Source organism: Podarcis filfolensis (genome assembly GCF_964270895.1).
Source record: "Podarcis filfolensis genome assembly, chromosome: 10".
NCBI lineage: Eukaryota > Metazoa > Chordata > Lepidosauria > Squamata > Lacertidae > Podarcis > Podarcis filfolensis.
The window spans coordinates 19,019,354-19,031,510 of NC_139612.1; the positions used below are offsets into that span (position 1 = coordinate 19,019,354).

General features: G+C 40.9%; 1 protein-coding gene across 16 annotated transcripts in view; it reads left to right on the top strand.

The window, feature by feature from the left end:
• Positions 1–12,157, top strand: part of CADPS2 (calcium dependent secretion activator 2) — a 347,579-nt gene that overhangs the window by 67,816 nt on the left and 267,606 nt on the right. For 15 of the 16 annotated variants that reach the window (XM_083574323.1, XM_083574326.1, XM_083574325.1 and 12 more), the window contains exon 2: positions 9,041–9,154. In XM_083574323.1, coding sequence (XP_083430449.1) covers positions 9,041–9,154 — 114 coding nt within the window. Of the gene's footprint in view, positions 1–6,826; positions 7,016–9,040; positions 9,155–12,157 lie in introns of those variants that run through there. The other variant, XM_083574328.1, reaches the window with a different exon arrangement.

Sequence of the window (12,157 nt, forward strand, 5' to 3'; positions counted from 1 at the left end):
CAGGACCAGTGATCAGGGATGATGGGAATTGTAGTCCCAAACATCTGGAGGACCAGAGTTTGCCTATGACTGCTGTTATCTATAGGCATTGGTGTTCTCTGGACCCACCTTGTCCTGGATGCAAAGCTCCAAGGAAAAACAGAATCTTGAAGCGAATGGGGATTTTCCATCATGCCCCTCTTCACCTGCAACCAAGGTTTGGTAATTTAAACGGGTTGTTTTTGTCAAGTTCCTGTTTAGGAACAAGTGAGTCACTTTATAATTCTTAAACCAATCTTTAAAATGCTGGCAGCTCTTTCTGAGTGGTCCTCACCCTCTCTTTTCGTGTAGTTACCCAGAACAAAAAAGAGAGCAGATCTAGATGTGATGCGAAAGACATCATTACAAATCACAGCAGGGTTTTTGATTTATTTGTTTTTTAAAAAACACGTTAATAGCAGGGTGGGAGGAGAGCGATTTTCATTGGGATCATAGTTGGAGAGGCCAGGACCTCCCCATGTCATGCTGTGGTCCTATTTCATTTTAAAACCCTGAGGTGGTTTCTAATGACATACCTCCCACTGCATTTAGTTTGGTGCTAAGGTTTTGTACAAACCTGACAGAAAAGAATGTGTTAAAACAAAAGTCCAGAAACCCTTCAGTGGGGTCTGCATTAATTGGATTGCAGGGACCCTAGTTTTCATAAAAAGAAATAATATTAATTAGGTTATACAAACAAAGAAAAGAAATGTTCCAACAAGAAGAAGTGTTGATTGAGGAAAATACTATATATTGAGACATTTCTCCCTCTCCCCTGCCCTTCAGTCCTCAGCAAACTTTATAGGATGGGAGAAGTGAAAACAAACTATGTCAATAACTGTGCAAACCATCGCAATCCAAACCAAAGAGCTGCTGCAATGAGACTTTGGAACCAGTGGATCTTGGGCTTATTTTCTCCTGTTTTATTCTGTCGATGAGAACTTTTCTCTTAATTTTCCTAAGTTCTATATGGTTTACCATAGCTCTTAATAAAGGAGAAAAATGCTACACTGTGTTGCACAACCCTGTCCACTTTTCTAGCCTCCCCCCCCCTTGATAATCTAATTAATGTTATTGATACTAGAACTAGTTCTGACTAGTAGCACATCAGTCAGAAATAGTTACCAGGGGGTAAGCTGGCAGTGCAAAATATGAAGGATATATTGTAAAGCTATTAAAATTAGAACATGAAACTTACGCATTGGTTATTAAATTCTAGAAGAACATGTATGCTATTATAACTAAATGAATCTGTTGCGGTAGCAAAAGGCGGAGATTGTAACAGCCACCCAGAGTATTAAATTAAGGTAGAACTGTATTGCTGGATTTCTACCTGGTTTAATGACTCACAAGTTAAGCATTTCCTCACAGGTACACTGGAAGGCCTGGAGGGATCAGTAAGAGATTGCTGTTAAATTAAAACTGCGTGTCTGGAAGTTTGATGTAGTGATTGATGCCTGTTTCTCCCCACAACTAGTCAATGTGCTATATTTGATGAGTGTTTCCTAATATAAATGGGATGCTTACTTTACTAGTGATAACATTCTCCGACCCATGTTCCCATATCTGTCGTAAACTATTTACCTCAGGTTACAAGGGCCAGTTGGGACACGGGTGGCGCTGTGGGTTAAACCATAGAGCCTAGGACTTGCCAATCAGAAGGTCGGTGGTTCGAATCCTCGCGATGGGGTGAGCTCCCGTTGCTCTGTCCCAGCTCCTGCCAACCTAGCAGTTCGAAAGCACGTCCAAGTGCAAGTAGATAAATAGGTACCGCTCTGGCAGGAAGGTAAACGGTGTTTCCGTGCGCTGCTCTGGTTCACCAGAAGCGGCTTAGTCATGCTGGCCACACAACGCCGGCCACACCAGTGGCAAAAAAAGCAACTTAAAGCAACAGCAGAAGCTCGGAGAAGCTGGTGCCTAGGTGGCAGAATGCCTTGCTGGTCCTATCTGGCATCTCCAGGGTTCAGATGAGATCTAAGACAATTTCTGCTAGAAAAGGAAGGTAATGGTTTTAATCATTACATAGTTTGTGCTAGCAAAATTGGACCATTAACGGACAAGGCTAGCCTATGTGTTTTGCCTCAGTTTGGTTGACGCTTCAACAAAAGGAATATTACTTTGTAATGAATGCCACACTGATCTCAAGGTATGTGCAAGCCTTCATCAATGTACAAATGGACTTCCCACTTTACTTTAATTATAGTATATATATATGAAAAGTATTTCCAGCATGGGGGTTTGCATCAGGCTGGTAGCTCCCCACCCACACACCAAACAAACCATAATCCCCAGGTTTCATTTTAAAAAGTTTCTAGAGGCAAAATATACATTCACTATCCCTCTGGTAGAAGAGGGTTTTTGTTAGCATCCCAGTAGTGATGTATGGAAGTGAAAGCTGGACCATAAAGAAGGCTGATCGCCAAAGAATTGATGCTTTTGAATTATGGTGCTGGAGGAGACACTTGAGAGTCCCATGGACTGCAAGAAGATCAAACCTCTCCATTCTGAAGGAAATCAGCCCTGAGTGCTCACTGGAAGGACAGATCGTGAAGCTGAGGCTCCAGTACTTTGGCCACCTAATGAGAAGATGAAGGGCACAAGGAGAAGGGGACGACAGAGGACGAGATGGTTGGACAATGTTGTCGAAGCTACCAGCATGAGTTTGACCAAACTGCGGGAGGCAGTGGAAGACAGGAGTGCCTGGCGTGCTCTGGTCCATGGGGTCACGAAGTGTCGGACACGACTAAATGACTAATCAACAACAACAAAACCTGCCCCCCTTACAGCATTTTATTCCTCCATTGCTCCCCATGGCCGTGATTTCCTGGTAACTGGAGAAGTTGTTTATGATTGTTAATGTTATACAACCACAGTTTAATTTCTTCGTTTTAAAAACTGATGCAAACCCACCCCCCCAGACCCTCCAGCCTTCAGGTGTTGCTTGGAAAAAAAGACCCACAGCTTGAATGTGACTTCCTGTTCGCCTTTTTAGTCCACGATTCGTGTTGTTCGGAGTCCTCAATTCTACCAGCGGTACTGCCTTTAAACCTGCTATGCTATTACTCCTCCAATTCTCCCAACCCATTTCCTGTATCACTCCCTTGTGTAAACTGAAAGCAAAGCAGGTACACAACAACACACTATCCATTGCACAGCTGGGAACAGATCAGGCTTTATAGACTGAAAACATGTCATGCCCATTTCAAAAGAAGTTTGTTGCTCATCAACTCTTAGAACAACAGGAAAGAACTCTCTCCTTTACTGAAAGAACTAACTCTGAAAAGGTTACTTAAAAATAAAAAGAGCTAGTCAGAAAATATTTTATATTGAAAAACAGTTCTGTGCATCCATTGCTGTTGCCCTTAAATCTTAAGCCCCATAAGTAAATAAACAAAAATGAAAGCATAGCAAGGAAATTCAGCTAAGAAATCTACATAAAATATTATTCTTATATACTATATGCAGAGTAACGTATTTGGGGCAAAGGAAATCAGTTAAAATGTTCCAGTTTCTACAAATCATCACTATTAATAGGAGAAATGCAATTTATGACAGTACTTTACACCTTAAGGGAACTGAATTTAAATAGCTGAGTCAGTTTGCCTTCTACGTGTTGAATACTAAACAGGAAAGTGTTTCCAAAACAAAGCTAGCTAAATGTCTGCCAACTGAAACATGACTTTGCATCATGCAAATTTCAACACTAAAAGACGCTTCACTCGTGAACTGACCAAATGAACAAACAGCATTCGAAGACAAGGTTGCATTGGAACTTGCATTATAAAAAAGCACACATAAAACAACTAAAACCCACCCCAACATTTTATGTTACTAATCTCATGATACCTAGAACAAGACAGTAATGTACGCAATAGCCTTAATGAAAGTAACATTATCATATACCATCGGTATCAAGGAATTTCGTAGACCAGTATCTTCCGTAGGTTATATATCTTGTTATGTACTGAAGTTCTCACCCTGGGCCAGCAGGGGGATACTGTAGATAGTTTTCACTCAGGTCCACATATGCAAATAAGGAATTGAAAGTGATGTTCAGTGACTGGATAGTTACAGAAAGTTGTTACTGTTGCGTTGTAGTGGAGCTCTATATAAGCAGGCTGGCTGAACCCTTCAGTTCAGTTCTGTTCTGGGTCTGTGAATAAACAAGAGCTGTTTGAAGAATCACTGTGTCGTCTGATATGTTCACCCACAACTTAACATATCTCAAAGGAGCGGGGTGTGTGTGTGTGTGTGTTAAGGCTAAGTAGGTCACAAACCTATTATTGTAGGCTTGAGAAACTTTTTCCAGCCCCAGGGTCACTTGCCAGTGGCAGGCAGGGCCAGAGGTAAAATACAACAAAGGAATGAATACAAATTCTACCTTTGTGCCATAGGCTAGCTCCTGCACATTCACAGAACTCTCTGCTTTGCAGGTAGAAAAGCAAGAGACCTTATCAGACTTCAGGGAGACATTTCAGCTAGGCAAAAACACTGGAGGCAGCAGCTAGAGAAGCGATGTGGCCTCGGAAGAGTCCTAAGAGCATAGGATAGCCAATCACACAAGAAAGATTGTGAGGTATCGTGTAGATCTTGTACAGTGGTACCTCAGGTTAAGTACTTAATTCATTCCGGAGGTCTGCGTTGATCTTATTTATTTATTTATTTACGGCTATCAGCCCATAAAATATGTACAAACATAAAAACACAGGGACATAAAAACAGATATATCCGGAGGTCTGTTCTTAACCTGAAACTGTTCTTAACTTGAAGCACCACTTTAGCTAATGGGGCCTCTTGCTGCTGCCGCGCCACCGTAGCCCGATTTCTGTTCTCATCCTGAAGCAAAGTTCTTAACCTGAAGCACTATTTCTGGGTTAGCGGAGTGTGTAACCTGAAGCGTATGTAACCTGAAGCATATGTAACCCGAGGTACCACTGTAGTTTATCTGCAAATCGGAACGAATTTCAGGAAACAAAAAGCTTTGTCTGTGCAGCCTGAGCAGGAGCAGTCGCCATTAAGGAAAAGAGGTTGGAATGGGCCAGTATATAAGTAGACTGTTCCTGGATCAAGTGACACTTCTTCTTTAGGTTCTCAAAGCTCTTAACTTAGCTTTAAAAGGCACTCGTTGCAAATGAAGCAGTAGGACTGCCCCAAAACTTTTGTAGGGGCAAATAATAATGAAAGTGTGATTGCATAACAACTTCCCAGGAGCACAAATCATGATGAATGCATAATAAAAATAACATTGGGGGGGGGGGGAAACTCTCTGACAACTCAGCATGGACAAATGCGCATTTGAGGGGATCTAGAACTTTTTTCTTCAGCCAGTGATGAACTTATGTATCGTATTTAGTAGATGGGAAATGCAGAAAATCAAACCCATAAAAGAAGTTATTGCTACCTTAGCTCCCTACCTGCATCATATATCTGCTAAGGAAGGCCCTTTGATAGTCCTCCCTGAATAACTGTGCTTTCTGGTATCCTTATGTCAGGCCAGCATTTTATTTTTCTTCCTTTACTAACTTATTAAGAAGATTAAACCCAAGTTTTATACGAGACAAGTTGTGCCTGCAGAAACCAAACTAAGCTTTTATAGCCACATCTGTGCTTGGGTGAAATGGGAAGATGCCCAATGCAGATCACATAACTAATTGGAAAGGTTTTCTGCCACTGAGCTGTCCATTCAAGAAATAGAAACTATATCCTGCAAAGGATTTTAATATGGGGCCAGGGCTGGAAACCTTATTAGTTGGTAAGACTTTCCCAACTCAACCTCTTGGTAACGTGGCGTTAGCATTCCATGACAGGTGACTCCGAGTGAGGAAGATATTCCACTAGAATTGTTTTTCTCTCATTCTTTGTGTTTTTTTTCTGGTCAACATAAGCTTATGACGTAAGAAATCTGTTAGTCTTTTACGCTGCTCCAGAATTTTTGTTTTGTCCTTTGCGCTTTTCAGGTATTTAAGTTAGACTTCTGTCTGAAGTATTTATGTTAGACTTCTGTCTGAAGTAGGATTTCCACATTTAGAAATAAGTTAAATATCTGTAGTTTTTGTGAGAGTTTTGAGGAGAAGGAAAATACTGTCTGAAGAACTGGTGTGTGTCAGTTACCTCTGAAGTTATGGTTCTTTGTTTGTGTGGTGGTGCGAACGGCGTGTTTGTGTGTGCTTTTTTTGACTGATCTTGATTTCAAGGTGTAAATTGCATGTGATTCTAGGCTTTTTCATCTTTTTAAGAAATTATACATAAAGCACAAATGGATAATCTAAAATAACACACAGTAGATGGCTTCAGAGGCTTAATAGCGAAACAACAGAGGCAGAGGATGCAGAAGGCTTAAAAGCAAATGGTCTTCTTTTTTAAAAAAAACAACAACCCTGAAATTGGGCCTAAGAGAGGTGGGAAATATTTTTATGGACCTCTTTTAAAAAGTTGGTTCATATACCAATAAATATGTTGCTTTGGTCTTTGAGGATATAGTAACCAATGAACCATTTCGCCACCCAAATTAAAAACTAGAAAGTATTGTGAAAATGACTAAACCGCTTCTGCCACAATGGAACACCGTGACGGAAGCCAAGGCACACGGAAACACTGTTTACCTCTGCGGACAAACGTCAGCTCCCTCAGTTTGAAAGAGGAGATAAATGCCGCACCCCATAGTCGAATTAGCTGGACTTAACCATCCAGGGGTCCTTTAAATGCTGAAGTGATGCATGGAGGGATTGGTCTTTAATCCATAGCAACAGAACCTGCCAGTAACTATGGGTGAAGCAACAGCAGCCATAGAATATGACGAAGCCAGCCATGCTATAGTGGTCACCTGTCTTCCTTTACAGAAAACCGCTCTCTATTAAGAGAGTAGTCCCTTTGAAGGAGTCCTCTACTTGAAGGGTAACTAGTCCACTAGGTAACTAGTGATGACTCTAGGAATAGATAACAGGGGCCTCAAAAATTTGCTCATCAACAGTAAACACCCAGACAACAGACTGAACAAGTACAGTTGCTTCCTCTATGGTGAGATGCACTGCATCAGTAATTTTTTTCAGAATTTGTGTCCCTAGAGAAAAATGGGAAAATGTTAATTTTATGCAGATCTGTGCCATTTTTTGCACCCCTCTCTTTGGAGGGTAGTGGTGGTGCCATCGTAATTGCTGCATTTTATCATTCTGCACTAATTTTTAGAAGCAGGAGATAACCACGTAGTCATTTGCCTAACTGCATACACTTGTAACAGATATTAAAAGTGATGGAGATTAAAAAGTTCAGACAGTAGTTGCAGTTGTTCCAGTATCATTTCCAGCATATTTCATCAGTTTGCATTTGCTTCTTTTGGGTAGTGAATCATAATCCTCTTAACTACTTGTATGCAGTAAGAATCTCAGAGGCAGTTCTTATTTTTGTGGGGTTTTGCTTGCCTGTTTCTGTAAGGAGAAATTAAATACCTGGTTTAGCGTTTTTTTGCTTGCTGTTAGTAGAAAAAGGGGCTTCAGCTACAAAAGAGTTATGCCATCTACTGGCATATCTGTATATTTTGGAAGAACCATAGGAGAAAGACCGCAGCAACTAACTCAGACGATACTGCATTTTTAGAAAACAGAACCGCACAGATTGACAAAGGCAGAGATATCTCTGCAGCTATTTATTTTTTTCTTTATATTTCATATAATTCATTCACTGCTTGATTGCAAAATACCCCTAAAAGGTAAAACAAGGAAAGAATCACAACCCTCCCTTCAAACATACAAAAGTTAAAATACTAAAACAGATTAAAATTGCCTCAACGTTCTAAACATCTATTTATTTGCTTTGCAACACGAAGCTACAAATGATTAAAGTATTAGTTAAACAGAACTGGTAACAGTATCTAATTGCAAAGCATTTCGGAGAACAGTGAAACCATTTAGCATAATATGAGTATGGCAAACTGTAATGTGCCTTCATTAGCAAACAGTGCCTTTTGATTTGCGCAAATAAGAATAAACATTATGCCTGCCTAATAAAACAATTCTGTGCGTGTTTTGCAGTAAATGGACAGAAAGCTTAGCTTTTGTTTGTCAGCGGTTTATTTGTGATGCAGCATGTGTCAGGGAAACATTGTAATGACCAGCTTCAAGATGACACAGTCTTGTCGAAGAGGAAAGTATAGACCACATTTGTCAGGTGGCTAGAAAACTTGATGCCCTCTTAGAGGCTAGTGTTTTGGAGTTTCCAGTTCAGGACACTTGAAATGTATATGGAGGGAATGGAGAACCTGTGGTCCTCCAGATGTTGTTAACTTGGCCGTGCTTGTTGGAAAAACGCCCCAAAAGGCCACCATCTTCCCAAAACACCAGGGCGTCTCTCCGGTGGTCACCCTCTGGTTGTAAATCTTCCTCAGTCCAGAGAGACCGGTAATAAGCAACCCCTCCCTCCTGAGAGGAGCACACTCGTCTTCTGTCATCTCATTGCAGAAGAAAGAGACAATCAGTAGCTCTAAACTACTTTATTTACAGTCTATACACAGAGAATCCATCAGCGTGTCTGCTCTCTCTGAGCAGCAGTACAGAAGAGCACACTTCACACAGAAGCAAAAGTAACTTCTTCACAGTACTGAGACTGTGCTGAGACTTCCTGTCTCATGCTCTCAGACACTCACATGATATAAACAACCATTGTGCTGCTCTCTGAGCAGCTGATGAGATAAAAATCCTAACAGTGCTCGCTAGAGCTGATGGAAGTTTGGAACCCAACAAAAGATTCCTGCATTGCAGGGGGTTGAACTAGATTACACTCTTGGTCCCTTACAACTCTGCAATTCTCCGACGCTATGAAGCTCAGAGGGCTGCCGAATTCCGGGAAATTCTAGACGTATGGCAGCCCTAATATCTGTCTATCCAGGTGTGGTTGCTAGCAGTTATTGAAAGTAACGGCATACTGAGTTAAAGGAGGAAATTGATGTGTGGGACAACTAAGAGTTTTTAAATATTGGAACGAATCAAAACGTGTAGCTTTGCTGACTGAATTTTTGCTTTCTTTCCAGCTGAACAAGCAACAGCTGCAGATTGTGAAGGAGCGCTTTCAGGCCTTCCTAAATGGAGAGACACAAATTGTGGCTGATGAAGCATTTTGTAACGCCGTTCGAAGTTACTATGAGGTAAGTTGAGCATGGTTGTTTCTGGGGCAGTGCCTAAAATGGGTGGGAACTTAAGCATGTGTGTAAAAATCCCCGCCCCAAATTTTATAGTAGTATTTGTAAGTGTGTGAGCTCAAGGTTACTTAATTGTGTGAATACAATATCTTAATTCTGCTCGGTGCCTCCTAGGGATTGGAGTTGACAGAGTTTCACATAAGATTTTCCAAACAACCAAAAAATGTTATCCCTTCCCCCACACTGATGGTGACATGCTGCTGATCTGCTGCCCCGTCCACCACAAGTCTAGAGTCACCTTTTGACAGATTCTTCTCAGCTAGGGATGTAAGAAGGCATCATTTTCTACTCCGCTCTGGGTTTGTCATATGCAGTAGTGTTTCTGTTCTGCTGCAGTTTGCCTTCTGCCAGCAATTAAGTTATGTGTCTCACTGTCCAGTATGGTGATATTGCAGTAGAGAATACCAATCCTGATTGATTTACTGTTCTGGACCTGAGATGAATAAGAGAACATAGACAATTTCCACTCCTGTTTCTTGTTTTCATTGGAATTCTCTGACAGCCCTACTCTCAAAATCTGAATTCGAGATACCACCAGCTTAACTCTAGAAAACGAGGTCCCTGAGGTCCGACCGGAGCAGGAGTTACTATCAGGAAACTCAGAAACTAGGACCAATGAGCCCACCCAATCCCCTCTGCTAGGAGAGAAGGTCAGATCCCCTCACTTGACTGAGTTGGAGGAGTGGCTGAACAACACAAGAGCACAATATTTCGACTTTGACAACTATCCCTACATTCTGATAGGGCTGTATAAAGATTTGCTGAAAGAATACTCGACACAGATAAGCAAAGAACTTGAGCCAATCAAAATTTTCCTCTTGGAATGTTTGGGCCTGCTTACTTCCCTGACTTGGCTAATTAGGAGAAAAGAAGACTGCCGTCCCCATAAAGCAGTCAACAACAAGCCAAATGGAAATATAATCTAGTCAGGCACTGAAATACCACCAGCTTTTTAAGCTTTCAGAAACTGGTAGGCTGAAATCTGCTGATTATCTACTTATCCAAGCAGCAGTACCTCCTTGTTTCCATATGGTCCAACCCTTCCAAGTCTGGTGCCTAATAGAAACTTGATCATCAGTACCTTACCACATTCATCACTTTGCACCAAAGTTGATGCACCTGAGAGTTAAGCTACTTCATCTTGTCTTCTGCATACTTCTTAGCTATCTCAAGTAAACATCCTTTGGAGAATAGTGGAACATCTCCATTCTGGAAACCTCTGCTTGTGTCATTGATCCTACCAGCATAAATTTAGTGCATGAGCTAGAATGTGTCATTTTTTTGCGGCAAAATGTTTCCTGAGCATAGCTCATCATATCCTACATATAACAGAATAATTGACTCAGTCGACAAAATAATTAAAGCATATTCATCGCATTCATTCATCGCAGGTCATATATGTGCAATGCACAAACAGAGATATCCATTGGTGGACACCAGAGAATCATCACAAAAGATTGCAAAGATTAATAAGCAATTTTTCAGCTGTGTTAACCAGCTTTTTTCAGTACTACTGAAGACCCCAGCAGATATGATGCATTGTTAGCTATATATTTTATATATACTAATATGTTTTATTTTATATATACCAATTTTTTTTTATTTTTTACTAATATATTTTGTGTTTTTTTAAAAAAATTCATGTTTTTAGGAGTATAATAGAGTGCCCTAACTACAGTAGTGCTTATTTTACAGCATCTAAAATATTTGTCAAATATGAAAATCCAGAAATCAAGTATTGAACAACATTGATCTAGGACCTTGGAAATTGAAAATCAGATTTAATTCTGGCTTCTATTTAATTTTTCTGCCTTTCCCTGGATCTTTTCCCATTCTTGCTATATCATTTTCAAACACATCTCTTATTACCATGAGGTCGAAGCCAAAAGGCTTGCAAGCCTAATTATAGATCGCTAAGGATGGAGAGGTAAATTCCCTCCTGCTTTCAGCCCATATTACAGATGATACCACATTATAAATGGCATATGAAGAGCTTAAAAAGTCTTCTGCAGAACTCTGAATAGACTTCAAGTCATGAGCTTTTGTTGTGGCAATATAAAGGAGCACTTCCCCAATGGGAACATTTTATTACAGTCCTTTTGTAATATGGGCCCAGCACTGAGACAATGGACTATTTTGGCAAGCTGTAGAATTGATGAACAAATAGACCAACTGAATGTCTGAAGATTATGCTTCCTAATTCTGGTGGCTGTTCGCTTTGAGACAATTCTACAGAGCAGGCCTGCAGCACAAATTTGGTGACGCTCCCAGTACAAAGTAGACCTTGATCACAAGGCTAATTATCAGCAGAAGAGAGGCTGTGCTTGCAGCGATCATTTAGTTATGCAATAACTCGCTTGAAAGAGAGCAGTACTGTGCCACTGGTAATGCCATTGGTCTTGGCTATTCCAAACAACATCTACTCAGAATCGATGGGGGGGGGGGGAACTAGAAGAATCGAGTCTGAAAGCATACTGGCAACAAAAGAGAGAGGAAGAGATAATTCCAGAAGTAGAATCCAAGAGAAGAGAGGCAAGCCTTAAGCCAGTATTAGGAGGGGAAAGATTGTATTCTGGAAGAATGAAAACCCTAGTGTGCCAATCAAAATGCACTGGTTACTCTCTGGTTTCCTGTGTGCCAGAATAAATGCTTTTCTCCTAAGCACCAGCTTGAGGCTTAGCTCTTCCCTTCCACACCAGGAAACTGACAACAGAATGCTATAGAGCCTTTTGAAGCTTTGTTTAGAGTATTTATACTGTAGGGAACCAGGCATACTTTCAATGAAAGGGGGGGGGGAATGGATAGGAGGGGTAGAACTGTATGAGTACAAAGTTGGGTATATAGATGTCTGCTGCAAGGACACTAAAGTCTGGGCCCTGTACTGCTGTATGTGATAACTTTAGAAGCAATGTGGTTTCAGGGTTAGTGTTAGACTAGGGCCATGGACCA